General features: G+C 39.6%; 1 protein-coding gene across 1 annotated transcript in view; it reads left to right on the forward strand.

Moving 5' to 3' along the window:
- The first annotated feature begins 236 nt into the window (after positions 1–236).
- LOC119736436 overlaps positions 237–24,581 on the forward strand; it is a 54,583-nt gene continuing 30,238 nt past the window's right edge. Inside the window, exons 1-2 of the mRNA XM_038210455.1 lie at positions 237–299; positions 7,745–7,969. Of these exons, the coding sequence (XP_038066383.1) occupies positions 237–299; positions 7,745–7,969 (288 nt within the window). The remainder of the gene's footprint in view (positions 300–7,744; positions 7,970–24,581) is intronic.

Consider the following 24,581-nt stretch of genomic DNA (forward strand, 5'->3'; position numbering starts at 1 on the left):
ATGCTCATAAAATGCATATCTGGAAAAGGGGGGGGGGGGGGTTGCATATTCAATGGGGCATGGAGTTGAGGGGCAAAAGACATAATTTTGAAATAGGGGAGGGGAATGCCCCCTTGCCCCTCCCCCTTCCTCAGATTAAGAATCCGACATCTTTGTTTTAACAAAAATTATTTTAAAAAATATAAAAGAAGGAGATCCTATCTACATAGCTGCACGTGCCTGATATAAATACCGCCATGACTCTGTCAATATCTGTGCGCATGGCCGTCATCCCCGACAGTCTCAACGGCAAGTCGGGGGTATAAATTGCCCTCTCTCCAAGGGCTGCTGCACTCTGCCGATTTGCCACGACTATATTAACCACTCCTGTGCGGTGTACGGTTCATTGGAGTTGCGCTGAGGCGTCCATCATATAATAAGATTCCAAAGAGATTCTAACTTCTCGCTTCAGGGCTGTATCATTGCTTTAACAGACATCGCTAGCCAAACATTTATTTGCATTTTTTTTATTTCATGAATATCCCCCCCCCCTCGCGGATCAGGGAATGGATTTGATGTTGGCGATTGATAGCCGGGCCCTGAAGGGTATTTAAACTGTAGTGTGGTGCTTCCAAAAAAAAAAAAAAAATTGAGGTGGAAAATTAATTTAGGTTTCTTGGCATTGGTAACTGGTAAAAATCGGTTCACTCGAGAGTTTTATCACATTTTCAATTCTCGGCTGATGATGCCTGAAAGATGTTTTGATTAGATTTGTTGTTGGACACAGGAGGGTAGATTTTCTCTTTAAAAAAAACCCAACTATGTTGCTACTGGGCTACACTGTGTGTTGATATAATCTCAAAGGATATTTAAAAATACCTTTGAGTTTTGACTTGCAAAAATATTATGTTTATCTAAAGACTTTTCCGGGGTACTGTAGCTGGTTTAGTTATTAAAGGAATGAGAAGTGAAGCTTTAATCTGTGACTCTGGTATTGAATCATAACAGTTAGCAGTTTGTCGACCCTAATCCTCCTCAATCTTTCGTAATCCTCCAGGCAGTGTGGGAGGATTTTGGAAGATTGAGGCTGAATGGCAAAAAAGGTGTCGGTTGAGTTTGGAGGATGCACTGTGTCCAGGTCAAAGGCTGCACCCTGCATTGTTTATAAATGTTCAGCCATGCATAATTGAGCCCTGCATTAGGCTGGACATCATCCGCACTGCACTGCGTCTGAATGTCATCAGCACTGCCTCAACCCATTAACAGTGATTGTTGCTGGATTTTGAAGGATTGAGGCAATGGTGAAACCCCTCTCATGAACTAAGTTCAAGGACTAACAGATGATTATGGAGGATTAATTGAGACTGAATCCAATTTTTACATGGTGGCAATTGGAGGATTTTGCAGGATTGACGGTGGTTCGTAGCCAAAAGAGCCTAGGGGGTTAGGGTCCATATTGCTACTTGAGGATGATATCAGAAACATTGACAATTTTGTTTATTGGAAGTGCAACAAAGTAGCTTCAATTCAAAAGTTCATACCGGCACATTTGTACCTTTTACATTCAGGAACAATCTCGGATCTTTTTTTTGTTGTGTTAATTATGTAAAAATGAATGCACAAGAGATCTAATGATAATAATTGTGGCTATTTATAAAGTGCACGTACCCACCAGGACTGATGCTCACGGCGCTACATCATTATTACCCCTGCTCATTGGGCCCATGAAACATTCCAAATACCATCTCAGCTCCCTGGGGAGTGTACAGCTCGATGCAGCCTGTTAGGCGCAAGGAAGATAAATCAACCACAATAACCATCTCTGCCCTCACAGGTACCCATTTACTCCTGGGTAGAGAGAAGCAATGAGTGACAAAGTGCCTTGCCCAAGGGCACACGCACCATGACCCAGGCAGGACTCGAACCCACAATCTGCAAAATTACCCGCAGACCACAAATCTGATGCCCTTAACCACGAGGCCACAGCACTCCACCTACCGGTACATTATGTACATGTACCGATACGCATCCCGGCCTGGTGAACAAAACCACGTACATTGTACATGTACATGTACATGTACCTCAAAGATGACTGCATTATAAAGGAAATATGTACATGTACCAGTACATGTGGATAATGTACATGTACACAGTGTAAATCTAAATACATTTAACTCCACTGGCGCATTAGTACTCTCAGCCAAACTTCTTAATTTCCATCCGTGGGGGTGGGGGGAAGCTAATCAGCATGCAGGCAGGCAAGCAGAAAGGGACTTTCCATAGCTCACCCCCACCCCCTCGCCTCTTCATCAAACGGAAAAGAACAAACGCGAAACCAAAAACCAATTAGATATGATTACAGTTATTGCCAGCATGGCGTCTATGGGCGAACAATTTCTACCTCCCCCCCCCCCTCCTGTTTTCCCCTCCATCGAAACCCACGGTTCACCATTCACCGTTCTCCCCTGGCTCCTTTAAAAATATTCCCAGTTATTCTGATTGTCAATGCCTCGAGGAAATTTGTTTTTTTTCTGCATTCCTACAATATTCCTTCATTTGCAGCGCATGTAAATTGATGCAATCCAAAGAGAGTGTTGAACAAAACAAAAAAAGAGAGGCAATTTACGCTAATGTATCAAAAGCAATACGGCCGCTTTGTTTTTTGGTTTGTGAATTACATGCGCGTCCATGTACATGTACACTGCCCCCGGCTAGCGAAGGGAATTGAGTATTTCGGTCTCGGTCTAAGGATACAGAGTGCACGGCCGGCATTGAGCAGTCTACTGGGACGTCTTCAGATCTTAACGAGAGATAGGGGTAAAACGTGACCACCATCCGAATCTCGGTTTCTGGGTGTGGGTGGGATTTTTTTCCGGATGAGGTGATTTTTTTTTTTTTCTCATTTTTAATCCTGGCCGAGATTTTGCCAGAAGACGATTTTTTTTTTGCATTGGATATTGGGCCGCATGGATTAAGGGTCACGGCGCAGTTAATTACATGCATGTGTAGCACAGTTTTTTTTGGGGGGGGGGGGTTGGGTCTTTTTTTCAGTAACTATAAAGTCGTGCTTTAAACTACGTGAGCGAAATTCGTCATGTTTTGGTATTTATTTGCTTTAAAGAAAGTTTAGATTAGTTTGGCTAAAATGGAAAATTACAGCATATAGGAACACAAGAAATATTCATGTACTAAAAAAGTGGCTGGAAGTTGGAACAAAATCCCCATTGTCTCTCAAATTTAATTTACAATTTCATTATTTACATACTGGAACCTATTCACCATATTCTGTTCATATAGCGATGTGCTACTGTGCATGTAGGCCTACACATACAATGTAACTTTAAGTACAAAAAAAAATACATTACAAAAAAGCATGTTCACATCATCAACATAGCTTTCAAAAGTCCTAAAAATAGAAGGCATCCGCATACAAACGTACATTGTGAACCAAAGGTGTTCATGATGTAGCCAGGTACAAAAATAAAAAAGCTACAACTTGTACATTAAAAAAAATACATTACAAAAAAAGCATATGCTGTATCACGAACTGTTAGGTTGTAAAAGTACCTAAAAATAATTACATGTATGAATTACATGTACCAGTAGAAAGCATCCACATACAAATCCACATTGTATACCAAAGGTGTTCATGATGCAGCCAGGCAGAAAAATAAAAAAAAATACAACCATGGAAAAATGGGAGGGGCTTGTCATGGTTGTTTACGAGGGATCACACACTCAGGGTTAGACCAAAAGAAAGTGGCCTGGATTAGGCCAAAAAAAAAAATATTCGGTCTCTGGTCAGACCAAAGTTACGGAATTGACGCGGCCACGCGGCTTTTTAATTTTTTTTTTTTTTTTTTTTTTCTTTTAGCTCGGATTGTACAGACAAGGTGGGTACTATTTTGCTTTTTTGGTGTCCTCATGTACATTGGTGTCCTCCATAATTTGCCTTGGTGCTTTCGATCATTTGCCTTGGTGCAATTTCCCATTCCTTGGTGCTCTAAGTGGTAAAAAAAAATTGAGGAGGTGCGGAATAGAGAAATAGATGTTGGAGCTACCGCGGAACATTTTTGAAAAAAAAAAGATTGACGCGCATGATTAAAATCGACGCGCGCGCTGACCAGAGACCGACTTATTTTTTTTTTTGGCCTTAATGATGGTTTTTTTTTGTGTGTAAAAGGCAATCAGATTGGATACACCGATGAAGTGCGGTACGGTACCTGTATGTCTTAATTTGAGCATTCTTCCACACATCTGAAAAAAAAAAGAATTAAGAACTGCAATTGATCCTTGCTATCAGAAGTAAATGCAAGTTTTACTCAAAAGAACCTATTTTTATAGGTGTCGATGGAATGCCATTGGAAGCTGTTCAGCTGAGTGAGAATTACAGATTACACACAGGCATTCAAATACATAAAAAAATTTAATCATTTGAGTCAAGACTGAAACGTTACATGTATAGTTTACTGTCACTAGTGTCAGATTTTGTGTTTTGAATATGAGGAGCAAGTCAACTTTTTTTTTTCCCCTGAAATATTGATAGCCATTTTGGTCTGTTTTCCTTTGCAAGCTTTCGTTTATTCATGGTGGGGGGGGGGGGGGGTGTTTCATTGTATTTAATGGGTATTCATCGTTTCGTAGAACGATAAATGATCAGTAGTGGACAGCTGAATTGTGTCATCTTTTTATTAAATTACATGTAGAAACACATGTTACCTGGGAAAAGAGTGCAAGTTACGTAAAATGTTCACTTTTTTCTTAGTCAGTAACATTATGGTGCGTGCCACATATTTACATGTAAAAAAAAAGGATTCTAGTTCGGTCATTTTGTTCCTGACTCGCCCTATATTCATATTACATACATGTACATGTACATTGTACAGGTCTGCATACATGTGTATGCTATGATTGTCCTCGGTAATAAAAATTGAATGATACAGTATGGATGGTATATGTACATGTACCGGTACATGTGCACATCATGGACATTTAGCACTGGGTTATTTATTACTACATATACTGTAAATATTTTGAACAGACGTTGATTGGATGCAGGTTCGTTACACATGAGTGTTATCGTGGTAACAAGTGATTGGCAATTTGTAATATCATTGAGGATTACTTTTACGTTCGTGACTCGGATGCATCCCGTCAAAGTGGTGATCATTATTTTTGTCTTTTTTTTTTTTTTGTGGTCCCTAATGATGTGTTGCATGAGCATAAAAATCATACATGGCTAATGTTGCATGACAGTAGAGCTTTATTATGGCCATAAAATATGTCTCCTGGCTGATAAACGTGCGTATAAATCATGTACATGCAATGCGTGCACTGTCCAGGGCCATATTAAGATGATTTCTAAGGGTTTTGATGTTTACAAATGCAGTAGTCCTCACGTAACAAATTCACAAGGCCACCCTAGAGGAGAGCACCAGATTGGAATGACCTTTGTCTTATTAAGAACAACCCATCCTCGGTATTTTTACAAGGCAGGCCTGCACTGATTGGTTGCCGAGTGGTGAATACCAGCTAAAGGTCCTTTGCAGTGTCAACATGCGTGCCCGCAATCAAGCCAGTCATTTACCGGACTAAGTAAACAGTACACTCGACCCAAAAATATTTTGCCTCGTCCCGTTTCCGCAGACGTAAAACCTGTGAAGAGGATCGTGCACGGAACAACTGGCCCGTCGTCGCACTCTGGTTTTATGAATTTGAGTGAATATGGAGCATCCAGTAAGGGGAGCTGTGAGCTTTCTGCTGGATTTAATGCCTTAATGTGATACCTGTCACTGGTTGTTAGAGATGAAATTAATTTTGGCTGTTGCGGCTCCAGTTGATTGCAAGGATTCCCTTTACAAGGAGGAGGGGGGGGGGGGATATGTAGCTCAGGGTGTTAAGTTAGCATTTGCTACACAGGTTTTGATGCATGACTGCAGATCGCCACGAAGGTTACTCGTCTGCAACTTGTTTGTGAGGACAGTGGAAAAGAGGCAGGGAATGAAAATAAAGCAAGATTGCCTCGGTACTCAGTTTAATGATCACAATCATAAATCCCTGCGTTGCTCGTCAGAGATAAATCTTTTTAGTTCTAATTACGGCAATATATCTAATATGATGAAGCTGAACTGTGTAGCACTGTACTTTAAGTAGTATGTAGGCCTATAGGATGCAAATAAGTTAAAGCAGTGCTCACCAGGAATATTCCTGGTGAGCACTGCTTTAACTTGTTTTCATCTACATGTACATGTATGTATGTGTCCCAATCAAAAATTTGTTAGGTATTTTGAGAGTTGTACATGTGCATGTACCGGTATGTATGATCTGTTACATGGTACCCTCTGGAGACATGTGCACAATAGGGAACACAAGATTGAATACGTCTCCGCAGGGCAATTTCTAGGTAAATACCGGTACGTCTCCACAAGGTTATCACGAAATCGATATGTGGATTTTACTCAAAAACTAGGAATTTCCAAGGTGGGTTGATCTGTCACAAATTGAAGTATTTTATGTAAGGGATAGGCCTATTAAATCTGAATTTCAGCCTGGGAAATTAATTCTGGTTAAAATTGGAGCATTTTGAAACTTCACTTTCAAACTCGGAAACTTTTACACGAGAACAAAGAAATGACTCCACAAGGATACAAATTTCAGTATATAAGCTTTCATTTGAAATCATTTTGAAAGAAGATTTGTTTGGACAAACAGTTGGAAATTGCCTGACTATAACTTTACCCTCTGTGTATGTATTCTCACCACAATAGTATGCTCGACATAATGACAATAATGAACTCAAGATAAATGAAAGTACCCAAATACACTTTACACTGGCACTTTAAATGAGCCTCAATTAAAGTCTGATACCTGTTCATGCAGTTATTATGAGCTAAAGATCAGGCGTGATTAATCATTAAGGACACCTGCCCTGGTGAAAATGTGAGAAGTCAGCAGGAGTTTCATCAAGAAGGATTTCCTTGAAGAAGTAATTGGTGTTGGCAATTTGATTCCTGGAACCTTCAAATGGTTCCATCTTGTTGTCTTCATCAAATAATACTGTAAGATTAGTGAATGATAGGATAGAGGTCTACATGTAATAGGCTCCATGTATTTCCTCTAACAAGGGTTTAGTTTTATATTGTTTAGTTCTTTTTTCCCCCTTCTTTTGAAAATGAAATCTTTCTCTTCAAGGATTTTTGGGGAAGAAGTATAATTACTGGGTTTTTGTTGAGGTTCTTTGTTTTGGTGGACAGTGTCAAGTTTCTGAAAGTATTGTTGGCTAATTTCACATAGTGGAGTCTAAAATGAGTGTCAAAAAAGTGTTGTAATTAAGATTAGTAAGGGTCTGAGATGGCAACGCATCAGAGCAAAGGAGATGGATAATATATTTGGGGAAAATGTGCTGCCAAACAAGCAAAGCAAACATTTTGGGCATTTTTATGCAGATATTGTAACAAAAAAAAATAAAGTCACTGTGCATGTACGCCTACATTTTGGTCAGGAGTTTTATGGGGGGAAAATACAGTGACAAAAATATGGTACTGTTAAAAAAAAATTACAAGAAGTGACAAAATCATGCGAGAATTAAATGATTGAAGTCCAAAGTCATATTTTGATGTGTCACAAGAAGGAAAAAGGCCCACTCTCAAAATGTTAAATTATTATAATCACATACTCCATTCGAACAGTAAAGAAATACCTACCGAATTGATTATAGCTAAAGTGCTTGCGATTATTGTAACTTTTTTTTTTACACAAAACTCAGTATACAGAGCTGCATAATCAGCTGAAAATTTCTAATCAAGTCTTTCTGTTGCACCACTTTGACAGGGTATCGGACAAAGGGCGTCACAACGTCACAAGTTCCGTCGGCGAGAAGGGAGATGGCCCCACCGTCAGGGGTCACTCGGAGGCGTTGGAGAATTCCTCGCCGAGGCGCAGCCGATCGCGTCAGTCGCACAACCAAGATGAGGAGAGAATGGAACGCCAGGTGAGTACGAGAGAGGACTGATTAGTCCTCATCAAATATGCATGACACTTTGACACGTAGATCATCTATCCGTCTCCACTTTGTCTTGAAAGGGAATGTACAACATTTGCTTTTGCTGCAATTTTCAGAAATAAGAGGATTAGTATGTTATAGCAAATATTGTTAAACTGACTTGTTTCAGGTTTTGGGCTTGTAGATGCTGGAAAAACCAAGAAAAAACAATTGTGTTCTTGTAGTCTGGTTCCCTGACCCTACGTAAGATGAAACGGAGAAATGTAAAGACTTTGGGGAATTGTAAGGTCAAAGAATTATTCTAGCAGGCTTGGACGAAAACTTCCAGAGAACAAAAGAGAACAATATCGTCCATGATTCCCAGCATATGTCCGCGATTGGGGTCGTGTACAAAACATATGGGAGTCTTCCTAAAAAGTTAGAGTACATGTACAAACAAAAGAGAGACAATAGGACGTCCACGATCGATGGGTGAACACGTTTATGTGTACCGGTACATGCATGCAGTAAAAACCCCTGTGAGAGGCTTCCTATAGTAGCCTAATTTTTTTCATTTTCTTTTTAGTTTGACATGTAGAACTCGATTACATCGTGAATCTCATATTCAAAGCTCTGACCCCAACTCAGTACTCCTGTGTGGATTACTAGCCTGATATTTATCTGACGTCCGTCTATTCTCCATTACTTTAATTTGTTTATCATCCAATGAGAGCTTTCCAAGTCACTCATTGTCATCCCGTTAAGTGATGTGCCACTTTCCATTTATGAGGTCACCAATCCTTTTTACCTCTCAAAAGTTCTCTTCTTTCATTTTCTCTTTTCCTCCCGGCTTGTCAAAATTACCTAATCACGTTATTGGATGTGCACTGTAACTGGACCACTATAGGTCTGTCAATGTACTAGGAGTGTGCTCAAAGTACCTGTTAAGGTTTTTTTTGTGAAGTTTTCCCAAGCATAAAATTGAGTGATGAACTGAGTGTGTTTCGGGGGAGTCTGTTGCAAGTTGAACATGTGCAATCATCGGCCGTGCTGTCTTGTACGTCACAAGATATGAATTGATGCAGGCTTTAAATGGTGTAACAATCAATACTTTTTTTTTTATAATTATTCTGTGCCGCCCTCCTGTCCGCTGGCAAGAACAAAGCCCGGGGAATGCAGCCCATCGATTCTTGACGTCAAGCCTGTGTAGTGGTTCACATGGACCCTTTTTTTTTTGCAAGTTATAATCCGCCAGAAGGCAGGAGGCCTTGAAAGAGCGGATTATTTCCAGGCCCATGGATCTATTGTTGGGTCTCAGCAATGAACAACAGAAGCATGCAGTGCATTATGGTGTTAGTAACTAGTTAAGAGACTCTAATGTGCCCACAAGTGCGACCTGAACCCGACAAATATATTACAGTTTTGGAAATGACTGCTTACTGATGCATCTCTGAAAACAGTTGACCAACAGTAGCTAAGTAAGTACGAGTATGACAAACAGAAATTGCATTTTGAAGGCTTCATTTTTTTTGGGGGGGGGAGTAATGAATAGCTGTGAAATGGTCACTGTTGCCACTATAGGGAAGAGGTGCTGCCCCATCGATACAAAAAATCGTTGGACCCCCTGGGAACCAGTCCAGATGGTCCCAGACGCATCACGCATAGGAAACAGCATTCAAGGACGGGACACCAACTGGATCACCCTATAATGCCCACGCATAATCTGGTGTGCACCAGCTGCCCCGATAGGTGAAGTGCACCGGTGAACGAATTGGTGTTCTGTGTACCAGTACCTCATTCAGGTTAAAACCGCTACCTCATTCAGGTTAAGACCGCCAATCGTTATCCCCTAGAACTCTGCAACAGTTAAATGCAAATGAGTTCCACTGTGCCCCTTTTATGTGTGCCCATAAAATGTCTGGATGTGTTGATCACCCAGGTATTCCCAAGTGATTTGTTGTAACTTTATACCTTAACCTATGTACTAGCAAAGATTAACACTTGATATGGTGTATCATCTCTTGCCTGATACAAGGTTGTTCAGAGATTACGATATTGTTGGCTTTATCTGGTTAGTTTGCACACCGACTGGAGTTACTGGTATTTTATAACATCATTATCAAACCAGCGCTGAAGTTTCTCTTTAACCACTTCCGCTGCAGGAATAGACTTGTACACCGTTTTATCTTTCAAAGTTCTCGTTTTGTGCCAGAGTATAAAACGTTGAAACTGTTGGGTTCTGACTTGTTGAAACTACACAGCCAGTTAAGGCAATCTGTTACGGTACCAATTATAAATTTATTATCTTGATGTTTTTCTTATTCGTTTTACAATACCACATTCTGCAAAGTGTGTTTTCTTTCATATTTTTCTGGAAAGGAAAGAGCAAGTACACATACTTATGTATGACATTGAAGTTGATCTTAAGTTTAAAATTGTGTAACAAAATCAGACACAATCACATTCTTTTTCTTCCAAAATACATGTTGATCTATAAAATACCCGGTAAATCCTTCATCCATCTATGAATAACATTATTGGATTCCGTAGATAATGTAGAGTAGATAATGCAGCAAATTTCGGGGTTTTTTAAAATAAAATTTCATTTACCTTAAGCAAAAAGTGTGAATCTAAGTTAAGGCAAAAAAAAGTAGAACGGTCTGTGGTCAGTGCGCGCGTTGATATTGATCATGTGCGTCAATTTGTTTTTTCATCACTTGCGATAGCTATAACAGCGCCCTCTATTGCCGCACCGCCTCAAATTTTCGTACCAAGGAGCACCAAGGAATGGGGAAGGGCACAAAGGCAAGTGATGGAGGACACCAAGGCAAATGATGGAGGACACTAAGGTGTATAAGGACACAAAAAAGTAAAATAGTACCAACCTTGTCTATCTTATTCAGAGTGAGTTTAGCGTTTTTGTCTTGTAGCATAATTTTCTGTGTTTAGAGGTACGATACCGTCAAAAGTCAGACATTAAAAAAAAGTCTTCATTCAAATCTTTGAGCCATCATAGTTCAGACAACATTGATATTTATTGGTCTCGTATCTCTGTCACTACTCGCTAGGGGACCCTGACAGCCGCTGATTTTGGATCAACATGCCTGCCTCATTCTTCAAAGCTTGAAACCCTCATTAATCAGTCTGCATGAGGAAAATAATAATACTTTGGGGAAATTGAAAATAATAACCCATTCCAAACTCTGAAATACAGTAGAGTGGATTTTCACAATAAATTTAAAGGAAAGAAAATTCAAAGACCGTTTATAGACTCTTTTTCCGCCGTTAATATGACAAAGCTTGCATACAAATGTACATGTAAAATTATATTGTGCACATGTGTAAAATTAAATTGGTTTTTTTTTCCTCTTAATTTAAAATTTATTTAAGAAAAATACAACTTATTTGGACATTTATTCAGGACATTTTAAATTTCTTCAGATGGTTATATTTTGTACAAATCAATTTTAAAAAGTGGTTACTGACCAGTACATGTACGTGTAGATGAAAATTCTGAGTATATATATATTTTTTTCAAAAATTATTAAAAATAATTACAAATTATTTTTGCCAAATGGATTCATCAAAAAATGAAAGTTTTACAAAGCCTACCCCCCTCCCCACCAAAAAAATGTGGGCTTTCATACATATGTGGATTGTCCTGTTATTTAATAATCCTGACAGTTTCAGGGTGGAATATCTAATTAAAATAAGTCAAGTGAGCACTCTGATTGAAGAGAAAGAAGTGTTTCCACCGTAAACTGGCCCCTGCACTCGCACACACACACTCTCTCCATCTCTCAGTGGTCCAAACTATTACAGCGATGTCATTTAATTTGGTTGATCCAAGTAAAGCCGTCGGCTACATCCTGGCATCCACTGATGAGGAGATGCAGCCGAGGGGAGCAAAAAAAAGAAAGACAAGTATGAGGTTGAACACAAGGAATTCATAATAAAGGGGGGGGGGGGGGGAGAGGGAAAAAAATAAGATGCCGATGTCGTGTCAGGAAATGATGACGCTGGGCAATCGGGTAACCCAGTAGGGGTTGGCTGTATCAAAAGGAATGTTTAAAGTTGTCTCATCAAGTGGGAATATCAATATATCTAGAAAGATGTGGGGCCCCGAACGCTGGATAGAAGAAAAAAAAGATCGGGACTGAAACGAGGAAGAAAAGACCAGGGATAACTAAAGATGGCTGACCAAGGGTAGGCCCCCGGAGGTGGTGCGATGAGAGAATTAAGTAGTGTGGGATGTGCAAGGAGATCTGACTGTAGTAGAAGGTGCCACAGGGGACTGGCCACTCAGCCACTACCCAACACTGCACCATTTTCTGTTATCAATTTTGTTTGGGGTGGATAACTGTTATATTTTGCTGTGTTGGCTGATATTATCTTTGTGCAATTATTTCATTTTTCAGGGGGTGGGGGTGTTGGAGGAGCTAGGATGGGTGCTTTCTGTAGCATGTACAATGTATTTTATGTAATGACAGGAATGTTTTATGTGAATTTTACATTCTTCCCAGGGAAACAAAATTGACATGTAGTGCTAGAAAAAAAAGTGCAGTACTGCACAAACGTGAGTGTTAGATTTCATTTGACTTCATTAAGGACCTCAAAACACTGATGAATGTTCATTTTTCTGAGATTGTTTAAATGACTTCCACACATGTGTGTAAAAAAACCAAAAAATATCAGTTCAAACAAGAGTTAGAAAATTAGGATATTGAAAAACATACATGTGCTGCATGAATTTTAAATTCTCAATATTTCAAGGAAGCTATCCGTGGCATCCATGTAGGTTTTTCCCAGGTTCAGCAGATGAAATGTTGGGCTGCGGTAACAGGTTTTGCGAATAATCCTGCAACAATGAAACCCCATTGTCATGTAAATTTCCAGGGAGCAGACACGAGTTGTTAATTCTCTCGGTTCAGATTTACAACTTGTTTCAAACGTGTCATTTTGTCTTTTGTCCCCCATTTCCGCCAGGTGCCTGCAAACGGCCTTGTACGCTTATAATTCAGATTGAGTTGCGACATGTCTGTTGTATTGCCTGTACAGGGCTCATCATTTTGTCGCTAGGGTTTTTCGATATCCTCTGATATGTGAAGGCATTCGTACATCGGTGTACATTCATACATTTTTTATAAGGTTATTTTTATTGATTCAGTTATTTAAGAGAATGAAGTGTGAAAATGTCCATTTGCAATCTTTGTCCGCTTCTAGATCCTGTTTGATTCATTAATGATCTCTCTCGTCAACTCCATTTTCACAAGCTGAGATGAGCATTCCTTCTCCAATGCATTCATGAGTTTTATTCATTTCATCAAACTAATTACATGTATACTATTAAAAATGGAAGTAGGTAATTAAAAATATGGGTCTGCTTAAAATTAACAAGACAGGGCAGTATTGTCTTGGAGATGATAATAACTGTGTTGTCGGTGCTTTTGGCATCCCCCCCCCCCCAAATACTGACCTTTCTTGGCATCTCATATTTTCTGAAGAACAAAAAACCCAATAATCGTTACTGACTCTAATTAAAACTAGGGGAAAATGGTTATTATTGGCTGCTGATTATTGGAGTGAGGTTATTTTGGTGCCTTCATTTTTATGACGTGGTCTTTTCCACCTCCAGTATTTTTTTTTCCGACACCCAACATCCAAGGACACTGAGTACCAGGGATCAATCTCACCGATAATATTACAAAGCGGGAGAGATGTTTTTGAGCGCAGATGTCACTACCGCAGGTTTTCTATTGGGCGTTGTGCCCCGGTTTTTAACCATCCCTACCAGCTGTTGCCGCGGCTCAGAAACAAAAACAACCCTTTGAAAATTTTGCGCAAACGTTTATTAACAATGGAGGGCAGCACTGTAACAAGGAAATGAATTTGAAAGTATGGATTGGTTTCCCTATTGTGGCGCGGTGTCGTAGATGCATAGGGTAACAAGGTACAGTACAATGGAGACCAGCACTGGGCCTGAGCAGGCAGTTTCAGTTTACAGGTGTTGTTCTAGAACTAAGCCGGTTGACAATGGGAGGCCAACAAATTTTACGTAGTTTAAGAGGTGCAAATTTTGGATTTTCTATTCGGGGCAGGTCAACCAAAAGTAATTCCAAAAAAAGTACAGATTTTTCTTTTTTGGTTACAGACTTTCTTGGCAAGCTGTACTTTTTAAATGGTGAAATCAAACATGGTTACATGCAGCAAATTGAATTTTTATTTTTATGTGTACCAATAATTTACTGCATGTTTTTTGTCTGATAAAATATAATGTATTATATAACTGTTATGTGATTCTTGTCATTTGATTGTTGGAACTCACATCACTAGACACTCATTATTGCTCCCATTCAGGCCAAGGCTCAAAAAGTCCCAATTGCCCATGGTGAATGGGATTAACTGTTCAACAGTTAGGATCGTTCTTGTTCCACGACGCGGTATTTGTGTGCAAATGCATGCTGGTGGGGCGCGCTGCGCATAGCGCGTATTGTTCGCAAGTGCAGGAGCTACGGAGTTGGGTTCAAACATTTCGTGAAGGGGTGGTTTTGAAGAGAGAAATACATTTCCTACCAATTTTGTATTGAAATCAAGTGACAAGGCTCCATACCTGTATGTCAGTTGAAAAACAAATATTGAGTTGCTTAAAATTGTGAAATGGGAGGAATATTATCGCTCGGTAAAATCTGGACTTTTCCATTTCACTCGGCTTCGCCTCGTAAAATAGATTTTACCTTGCGATAATATTCCTCCCATTCCACTCTGAGCCACTCAATATACCGGTATGTATACATTTTGTGCTATGTAAAGTACATTCTACATGTACATAATGTATGTACATGTAAGTGCATGTTTGAGCTAGATCAGTATGCTACTTGCTAGGCTGTTTTTGTCTGAACCGAGTTTTGTTTGCATAATTTCATCCTTTGAATGCAGATTGATTTGCAATAAAACTCTGAGCGTTACACTGTACATGTAGCTCTTTTTATGAAGGCCTTACAATGCCATACAGCATACTCACAAGTACACAGTGTTATATCATAAAAGGCGAGAATATGACGATACACTAACTGCATTTACACGTGTACATATTTAGCCCCAATAAACTGAAACCGAAACTGAATAAAGTCCAAGGGATTAACAATGGCACCCGTACATTGTGTTAAGTGGGTTCTCGTCCTGTTTTTATTGACTTCCATTTAAGTGCCATTCATCCCGGTGGTATTTTTAATTTGTTGTCCGCGTAATCCGCACCGAAGCCTTTCTGCTCTCAAATCAATAGCTTACAGCAGTGACATGTATGAGGTTGGTAATGTTTCCCATGGAGACCATCAATTTCTTGTTATCGTTTTGCATCCTCATGTGATCATTCTTGCAAAATGTAGTGTGTGATAGAAGCTCGTTCAACGTCAGCTGGTCGGAACAACTATTCCAGCTTTTACCATCCTTTAACCACACACATGCATCGCACGTGCCATTATGTATAGGGGAGCACATTGTTCGGCCGCCCGTAGCTTATACCCGGAAAGACCGTTACTTAAAGCAAGGACCTACCACCTTGGAGTGTACATGATGATTGTGCCGAGGAGGCAGTTAACATACCCTGTGTATTTATAGACCCAAAGCATTCCTCCGGAGCTTAACCAATTTGCATAAGAATACAGCGAAGAGGCTCAATCGCACCACAAGAGACTACAAACCTATCAGGATGACATCGGAGGAAATTATAAAGACAGAGTTAACCACGGGAAAAAAAAAAATCCTCAGTAGTCACCTCTCCTAGTATGTGAGTGGATCCAGGGATACCTCACCATCCTGAGAGTGGAACGTGCTGTACCACGTTTTTTTTTTTTTCGTTTTTTTTCTCTTTCTCCTTTCAACTCGAATTTTCCGAGCGACTTGGCCTATTGTTTGCCCACAGCCCAATGACGAACATGTGTGGCGGTTATTAGAAAAAGCAGCCATGTGCACAGGAGGTGGTTATTACAGGAGTTGGGGCCGGTTTTTTTTTTTCATTGAGGATGCATCTGATGCTGAGGTCAGAGGAGTCGTGTGTGTATATACGCGGCGTCGGTTTCTGGGTAGTATCATAGTATCATCAACGTCACAGGACATGATACATGTACACACTTGCTGTGTACACAAGGAGATAGTTGCTCGTGAGTGGAGATAGGAGGATGCAGCACGGTGAGGAGCTGTCCACCAGGTGAGGTTTTTTTTTTTTTTCTCCTTTCTTGTGAAAACCACTGGTGTGTTTCTTTATTCTCTCTTTCATTCTCTGGCAAGAATTCACACAATGCTGTATACCCCTGTACGGCATTTGTGTAAAATAAAGTGAAAATAAACGCTGAATAAACAGGCTATACTCCAGTGGTTTTAATGCGGTTGATATGGTTGTGGCCCTGCAATACAGAAAACGTATGTGTTCTCTGTTTCCACCATGAACACTGTAAGTGATTAATTTTGTGTTACAAATTTAATTTAATATGAGTCAGTCAAAATATAAATCACACTCTAGATGTAAATAAAAAAGAAAACAAGGTTTGTGAAAAAGAAAATGATTTGTGTACATCTGATGTGTGTGTTTGGTATTTCAAGATAATTTTTCTGTATATTTTTCCTGATTTTCAAGCACATAGGCCTATAGATGTGTTAATGTGCAGCAAAATTGGCTGACTTTCATGATATGTCCGTCCTTCATGGTTCACTATTCTGGTTCCCCATTCCAGGGGGACATTGTACATGATGTCAGTGCATGGGTAAAGTAAACAAGTTCAGCTGTGTGTGTACATGCACAGGATGTGCATGAGTGGATTTGTGGCTAGGCTCTGTGGTCATCATCTGCATATAACTGAACTGTGACTGTTTAATAAGTGGACAGTTAGAGAGCTGGAGCTATAGGGTTTTGAGATTAAACAAACAGTGGTCTGATGGCACTTAATAATAGGGATCCATTACTGTTAATGCTCATTGGAATATAACTGTGCTAGGAGTTTGCAGGTGTGGCAATTTGTTTTAACAGGTCTGGCTCTGAACCAACATTTTTGTCGGAGGTAATTGATTTTTTGAGAACTTGATTTCTCTGAAATGATGTACATGCATGTAAGTTTTCTTGTGGGAATGTTGGAACATGTCAGTCTTTACAAAAAAAATTCTGTCATTGTGTCAAATGTTGGTTGTTCTGATGGGGATTTTTGTCCTGTGGCTAAACGATGTGGTCTGAAAGTGGTTCAAATAGCAGGAAGGCAGAATGGTTATTTTCAGTAAGTGAGCTACATCCGTGGGTGAACTAGCCTTTTGTTGAACTACATTTTCAGGTTTCGTCCGCCGGCTAAAAATGTGGCAGGGGTGTTCATCATGCCTAGGATAATTTTGTAGACTTCGATTTTGTGATTTAACCCTCTTGCTATTTAAACATTCACAGACAGTTAAAATTTTCATCAACTTCCCCTTCTATGACTTTTAACACAGGCTAGTAATTACTACCAGCAGTCAGATCATATGTCAAGCAAGCACTATGACTAGTCAAACTCAGTCAACAAACCATGAACAATTACAAACAGGCAAGCTGCGGGCACAGCTGGCTTATCAATTACCCACAGTCAAAGCAAAGCTGTATTGAAGAACTGCATCAATAGTCACAGCCAGTCAATCCTGCTTTACAGTTTTTAGGCTGGGAATTCTTAACTGTTAACTTGTAAGCAGTCACTTGATTGATTGATTTGACTGAAAGGACAACCGTACTTGGCACAGAATGTATGTTTGCATAGGAGGGTTAATGAATACCTTAAAATGAGTGTCAATTGGTATCTTTACAACTGCTCAAGAATTCTACAACAACAACAAAAATCAGGAAGTCATAGTTTTTAAAAACAAATATTATTAGGATAATGTTAACCGTGGTTGTACTAATACCAATACCAATCAGCTTTTTAGTTTAAAAATACATTGACATGCTTGCATACCCCCCGCCTAAAAAAAAGGGAAATCAATGGAGTTTCTATACAGGGTGAGTAAAAAAACGAAACCCAAATGTCGGGACTATTGTTTTAGTGAAGTTCTAAATGTAGCACTTTCAAAATCTAGGATATGAAAGCTCAATTCATAAGCTTTCCATTAGTACAAGAATCATTCAAATCATTCATGTACTTTTCAAGTAACGGACTTTTAAACACAACCACCGTTTTAAAGTTCTGTCCACGGATCACAAAACGGTAAGTGTTCTTTCAGCAAAACGAAAACAAATCATACATAGGGATGTGTGTGAACTGTTTTTTGTTTTGCTGAAAACCTTTTGCTGAACACCTTTTGTGTGATCTGTGGACAGAACTTTAAAACGGTGGTTGTGTTTGAAAATCCATAACTTGAAAAGTACTTGAGTGATTTGCATGATTCTTGTACCAAAAGAAAGCTTATGAATTGGGCTTCTATATCCTAGATTTTGAAAGTACTACATGCAGAGCTACACTAAAACAATAGTCCCGACATTTGGGTTTCGTTTTTTTTTTACTCACCCTGTAGATCTCTCTTGCAATAAAACCAGAGAGTAGAATCTCCTCACTGTCTTTTTTTTTTCGCCAAAGTATTCTTGGCTTGAACTGACCCCAGGGTACAACTTTCTGAGAACCCTTCAGTTTCTCTCCCTTCGCTTGAATAATGAATAGTAAAAATGGAGATGTATAATCACTACCGCCAGATCAATTTAATGCCCTGCGTGTGCGTGTTCATGTAGGTACACGCACGGGTCGGTACTTCGTAAAACCATACACGTACACGTACGGCGTAGTAGATCATAAAGACTTGATTTAATGCATTCCCATGTATGCTTGCACTGTGGGTAACACAGTGCGAATGGCGATCACTGTTGGCATTGGCTTGTCATTGAATGTTGAGCTTTTGACAGTTTGAAACAGAATCTGTCAATTTGTTTAGTGTTCAATTTGCATCATTTGAGAAAAAAAACTCTTCACATTTTCTGAAAATTCAGTTCCCATGTAGGCCTACTATGTACATGTCATTTCAGGGACTTCTCTGTTCATGACTTGCATGGTCAGTCACCACCTCTTGAAATTTTGTATTTTTCATGTTCGTTTGAATTTTCTATTATTAACCCTAACTCCCTAGGGGGTATGCAAAATCGTATTGAAATTGGAGGATTCAGGACTGTTAAGGTTAATATTGATTTACATGAAGAGACCTAGGCTTTCATAACCAGTGTCTTTATTCCTTTTATTTTTTTTTTTCAAAGAAGCAGCTGTTCATAACCACTGTCAGGCATGGATGTATGTGTCTTTCTCTTTCTGTCCGTTCTTGGACACATCATCCCTCTGCTTGCTCGAGGCATTCACGAGACCTCGCTTGGGGTAGTCGCCGCCGGAAGAGGCCATTGCAAGTCGAGGAACTCGCTGTGTGTCATTATGGCACCCATGTCTTGTTGGATGAAAGCCAAGGGGCACGACCCTCCTCAGAGCAGGCATCTCGTAGTAGACAAGCTGCCTAAAACGAACTTGGGGTTACATTCAAGATGTGGTTTCTTCTTTTTTTTTCCTGCAAAAAAAGTACTCTGCTCATAAATTTAAGTGCAGTCCAAAAGAAGGGAGAACATTTTCTTATTCCTAATTACGTCTGGGAATGCTACAATAAATTCTTTAAAGGTACGTGATGTGTAAAAAAAAATGACAGTATGCCTAACTGTACGTAGGAGTCAAGATCAACCTTGTGCAGCTAGTGAATTTACATGTATTCTCTCAATCTGTCAGAGAGCACCGAGTACACGTTGCTTCAAGTATAAAATTGTCAGTGTAGAGGAAAAACTCCAATGATCTTATAAGTTATAGACATCTTCCGGACGCAGAACCAATTGCTACCTCAGGCTTGAACCAGATGGTTGCCTTGTGTCCGGCAAGTTCAGAGGTGACGTAAGTACTAATGGTCAAGTGCACTAGTAAGCAGGAGGTTGATGGTTCGAGTCCCGCCGAATTCTGCTGAGATTCTGCAAGGATCTTCTTCAGAAATGCCAGGTCTTCTAACTTCATGGATTTTTGCATTTTTCAAAATGGTTTTAAGCAGGCCATCTTAATTGTGTTAAGCCTGGAAAATATCTTCCTACTGGATCATGTACTGTAGTAGCAAAAAAGTCTCCTGCCAAAATGTTTTACTTTCTTTGTTGGTTGTGACAGGTTCTAGGCAAAGTTTTTTCTCAAAGGAGTTTGAAACTTAGCATACATGCGTGAGATTTCGCCTGACGTTAATGAGAAACTTTACGTTAATGACAGTTATGGATTGTCAGTTTCCTCATTTTTGTGTAGCACATACATTGTGTATACATTTTAGTTTGTCTTACTTCTCCGTGTTTTGAGGAAACTATAGGTAATCAAATGGAAATCGGAATTGATGCTTTACCTGAAGATTAACTGTAAACCGGCTTTTCTTTCCCCGTCCCTGATAATCCGATTACTCAGTGTAGGCAGTATATTATAATCCATCTTAAAACACTCGGGCTTGTCAGCGTGTTGCCGGTATACCGCATTTGATTATCGTTTCGTTATTGATGTCATCTGTCCTGGTTTGATGCTATAATGCTGAGAACAGTCTGCAGAGTTTACCGGTAGGCTGTTAAATAAAATTTGTCATTGATAATCTACCAGTGCAGTGCCGTTTAAAAAGAACACCCTATCGGTTGTTTTTAGCTAGATTCTGACTGATTGAAGACATTGGGGTTGAGGATGAACAATTTTCCTTATGTACATTTAATAGTGCTATGCTACATTGGCCAATCCCATAAACAGATCCTTCCTTCATGGAGAAATATAGTGGTTTGCTCTGACTTTTCCCTGAAATGTTGGGTTTTTTTCTACCAAAAAAACAGGAGAGAATTTGAAGCAATTCCATTTTAAACTTCTTTTCATAAGGCTAAAAAAAAAAGTCTCCGTTTTCTGGTATGGAGCTTGCCCCAAAAGTGGTTTTTTTTTGGTTTTTTTTTACGTTTTTTTTTCCTTCAAATGTCTGCTGATGACTGCAAATGGTGCCCGACTAAATTTAGTGCAAATATTTGGGGGTCCAGAGAGGCCACATAAAGCTTATACTCGATCGTAACCCCGTCTAAAAACATGTTAAAATTGTGCAGCAGCAGGATTCCAGTCAAACCAGTGAGTTTGGCGGTTTTGAGACATCATCTTTCATTGAAAAAAAACTTGTTCATTTTGCTGACGCGCACGGCTATGGCGACGCGCGCGCATACCAGAAACCGGAGCCTCGCGCCCATATTGTCTCATGTGATGGAAACGGTTTCATTCAGTTCCTTTCCTTTCCCATGAAAAAGAATATTGCAGTTTACCACACGTATTTACACAGTCATCTGTCCTTTTTTGTCCCCCGCCCTTCCGTGTTCCATCCTGTCATCATTCTATCCCAGTCTGCACACAATGCAAACAGTTACGGCTTTGCAGTCAGTTTTGACACCAGGAAGGGGGGGGGGGAAGCATAATCTGATTTTGTTTGCTAAGTGGCGTTTGGATAACTGCATTATGGGTCAAGCTTTAAGTCCGCGTTTGCCGCCATTTCCCCGGGTGTTTTTCGGTATTCGGCAGATTGGTGATATATTCCGAAGCCACGCCGTCATCATGACAGCTGGCCCAACCTTTATTAGCCATTCCGTGGGGAATAGCATGGAGGATATAAAAATGTAAAAATGTAAAAAAAAAATATATTTTTTATGCGCACATGAATAATGCGAGAATTTGGTGTATATCCTTGTATAAAATGCTGGCAGTAAAAGCGGATGGCAAAAAGTAAAATTATTGCTTACCAGTCTGATATAATCTGAGCAATGTACATTCTTCGTACTTGTTTCATCGTTAACTGGTAAGCACATGTACCGGTATGACTTGATGAATTTTGTTAAGTATGAGAAATGTGCTTTGTTTGTTGATCTGTTTGTGCTGAAAAAGAACTTCTCTTCGAATGTCACGTTCAGAAACCAGAAAAAGATACTGTTATGAAACCAGACTTTCAAAAATCTGCAACATGCAGACCACCGCAAGTCCGAAACCCACCAAGTTGTCGCTGTGTTTGATCCCAGGCGTCAATCTAATCAGGCATGCAACCTTTCCTCAGATCCGCTGGTTTCTTCGTTTTTTACTTCTCATGAGTGCCATTACAGATTGAAAAACACATACAAAGTCTTGTGTGATTTGGGATATCCTCGTTTTTCCTAAACCCCCAGTTGCATGCCTGTCTAATACAATACAGCATTAAAGGGAATGGACACCATTTTGCAAACATTCAAAAATGAAACTGCCAAAATATTTAAAAATATCCGACTTGATTGTGAGTAAATAATAGGATCAAACATCCGGTGAAATCCTTACGCCTGGTATGCTGTTATTTTCAAGAAACAAGAAATGAACGCCATTTCCGCATGATGGTTAGTGCCAAACCATCGTGAGAAAAAAAACACCTGTTTGTTTCAAATCCTGCCCCAAATTGACCAAATTTTAGTTAACAATCAGTTTCATATCAGTGAATGAAAATCATTTTCCCAAACGACAAACTTGGGATTATAACACAAGAGGGTTTACATTTTTGAAGGGAGGGCTTTCAATGAAAACGTTTTTTTCAAGATGTACATGTACATTTCTACTGAGCTGAAATTTTCACAGGTTAGCTTTCTTAATAGCCTGCTTCATTTTTTGTGCATGATGAGCCATCAAACTTACAGTCGCTTGACTTTTAAACCTAGTCAGTTTCACAATCAGGTTTATTTGATGGTTTTATTCTTTATTCCTTAAATTATGGGGAACGTTTATGAGGGGATTTCCCGTTGTTCGTAACAAAAATTGCAAAAGCATGGCTCATGGTTTCGCTTCTTTTGAGACTGGCTGAACTCAACTCTGTTGAATTGATTCATCCGCTTTGTTCTGATCCTCAATGCTGGCTTGTTACCAGGAGCTCATTGTGTTTTGTGTTTTCATCAAGGACTGCAACATCTTTTGGTTTGAGCAGAGGTCAGTCTCCAGGAAGTGGCCTTGTCACTTTGTCACTAAGGAGAAGTGTTCCCTGAGGTGCATCCGTGAAGGGGAAGCATTCTTGAAGTGGCCTGACACATTACTTACAGGATTTTTCACGGAGGCGTGGTTGGTGATAACAAACAAATTCCAAATGAAAAGGGTAGAGTGTTGTTGTTTAGTATTTTGTCCTTGGTGCAAAGAAATCTTTTGCAGGACTTCATAAAGTAAAGAGTTTGCAGAGAGAGTGTCAAAGTGGTTTGAAGAACAATTTGGATTCAGACCCAACACAGTGAAACACTCAAATCTGCCAATTTGATTTCATGGGCATTTCATGGAATTTAGTATTCATTACTAAGATATTTTTTGTCCATGAGATGAAAAGATGTGGTATTGTGAAGAGTCAATATTGCGAAGGTTTGAGACTAAAACACAACATCGATTGTCGTAGCTCAATTTGGCTGAAACCAATCAGGTCGATTTGCAGCACTTTTCTGGTTTTGTCATTGGGAATTTTTCTCTTTTTTTCTGTCAGTGGAAGTGCCGTATTTCAAGAATCACCACCTTTAAATGTTATATTGTTTTATGTGGCTATAATGCAGAAGCATCAGAAGAAATGGTCATTTCTGAAAATATACACCCTCTTATGCAAACATACACTCTGTGCCAAGTTACATGTAAATCATGTGACTGTTTATAACAGTTACAATGTAAGAGCTCCCAGCCTACCGATACATACTTATGCAGGATTGACTGGCTGTGACTGTTTATGTCACTTGATACAGCTGTGCTTTGACTGTACAGCTGTGCCTACCACTCATCTGCTTTTGTCTGTTGACTGAATGTGACTAGTCACAGTGCTTACTTGAAACGAGATCTGACTGTTGGTGACTAGCCTGTGTAAAAGGCATGGCATGGGAAGAGGATTGATTTTTTGACTGTCTGTGACTGTTCGGATAGCAGGAGGGTTAATCAAGAGTTTTATCACATCACATTACAAATATTCATTTCTGTCCTTCATGACTTCTAGTTGTGTGCATATACTACACGTACACGCATAGATCTGCACCAGTCAGATAACTGCTGAACAACGAATGCTTTGCATATTGGACCACTTTTTTTGTTTACGTAGATGGTCAAGCACTACCTCGTTTGAGTTTATTGCTCTGGTTGTTGTAAAACCGATTGGTTCCTGCACCCACTCCAATTTTGTATGCATTAACACTCCCCTTTTTCAGATACCGATCGCGCTCGAGTGCTGCCCACGTTTGAGTCGCCCATAAGTAGGCTAGAACCGCACAATACCTGCTATAGGGAAGGTGCGAAAGGAACGCAATTTTTGTGTACCCTGGTTCATCGAGGGCGAACAAGATAACGTTGTCAAGTGTGTGTTTGGCATGCGTATGTCCTGCGTGTGTTAAATTGTATTATCCAGACATTTTTGTTCTGTTTGTTTACTGGTAGTTAGGCAGCTACACATTGTGGACTTGTAATATACATGTACATCATGAAAAAAATCAGTTTTATTCCCACTTCCATGTTAAGAATCTGAGCACACTTTGTCAACGTGTCACGTCTTGCTGACCTGAAGATAATACATGTACCTTAAATATTCA

The sequence above is a fragment of the Patiria miniata genome, unplaced genomic scaffold (genome assembly GCF_015706575.1).
Source record: "Patiria miniata isolate m_02_andy unplaced genomic scaffold, ASM1570657v1 HiC_scaffold_3, whole genome shotgun sequence".
Taxonomy (NCBI): domain Eukaryota; kingdom Metazoa; phylum Echinodermata; class Asteroidea; order Valvatida; family Asterinidae; genus Patiria; species Patiria miniata.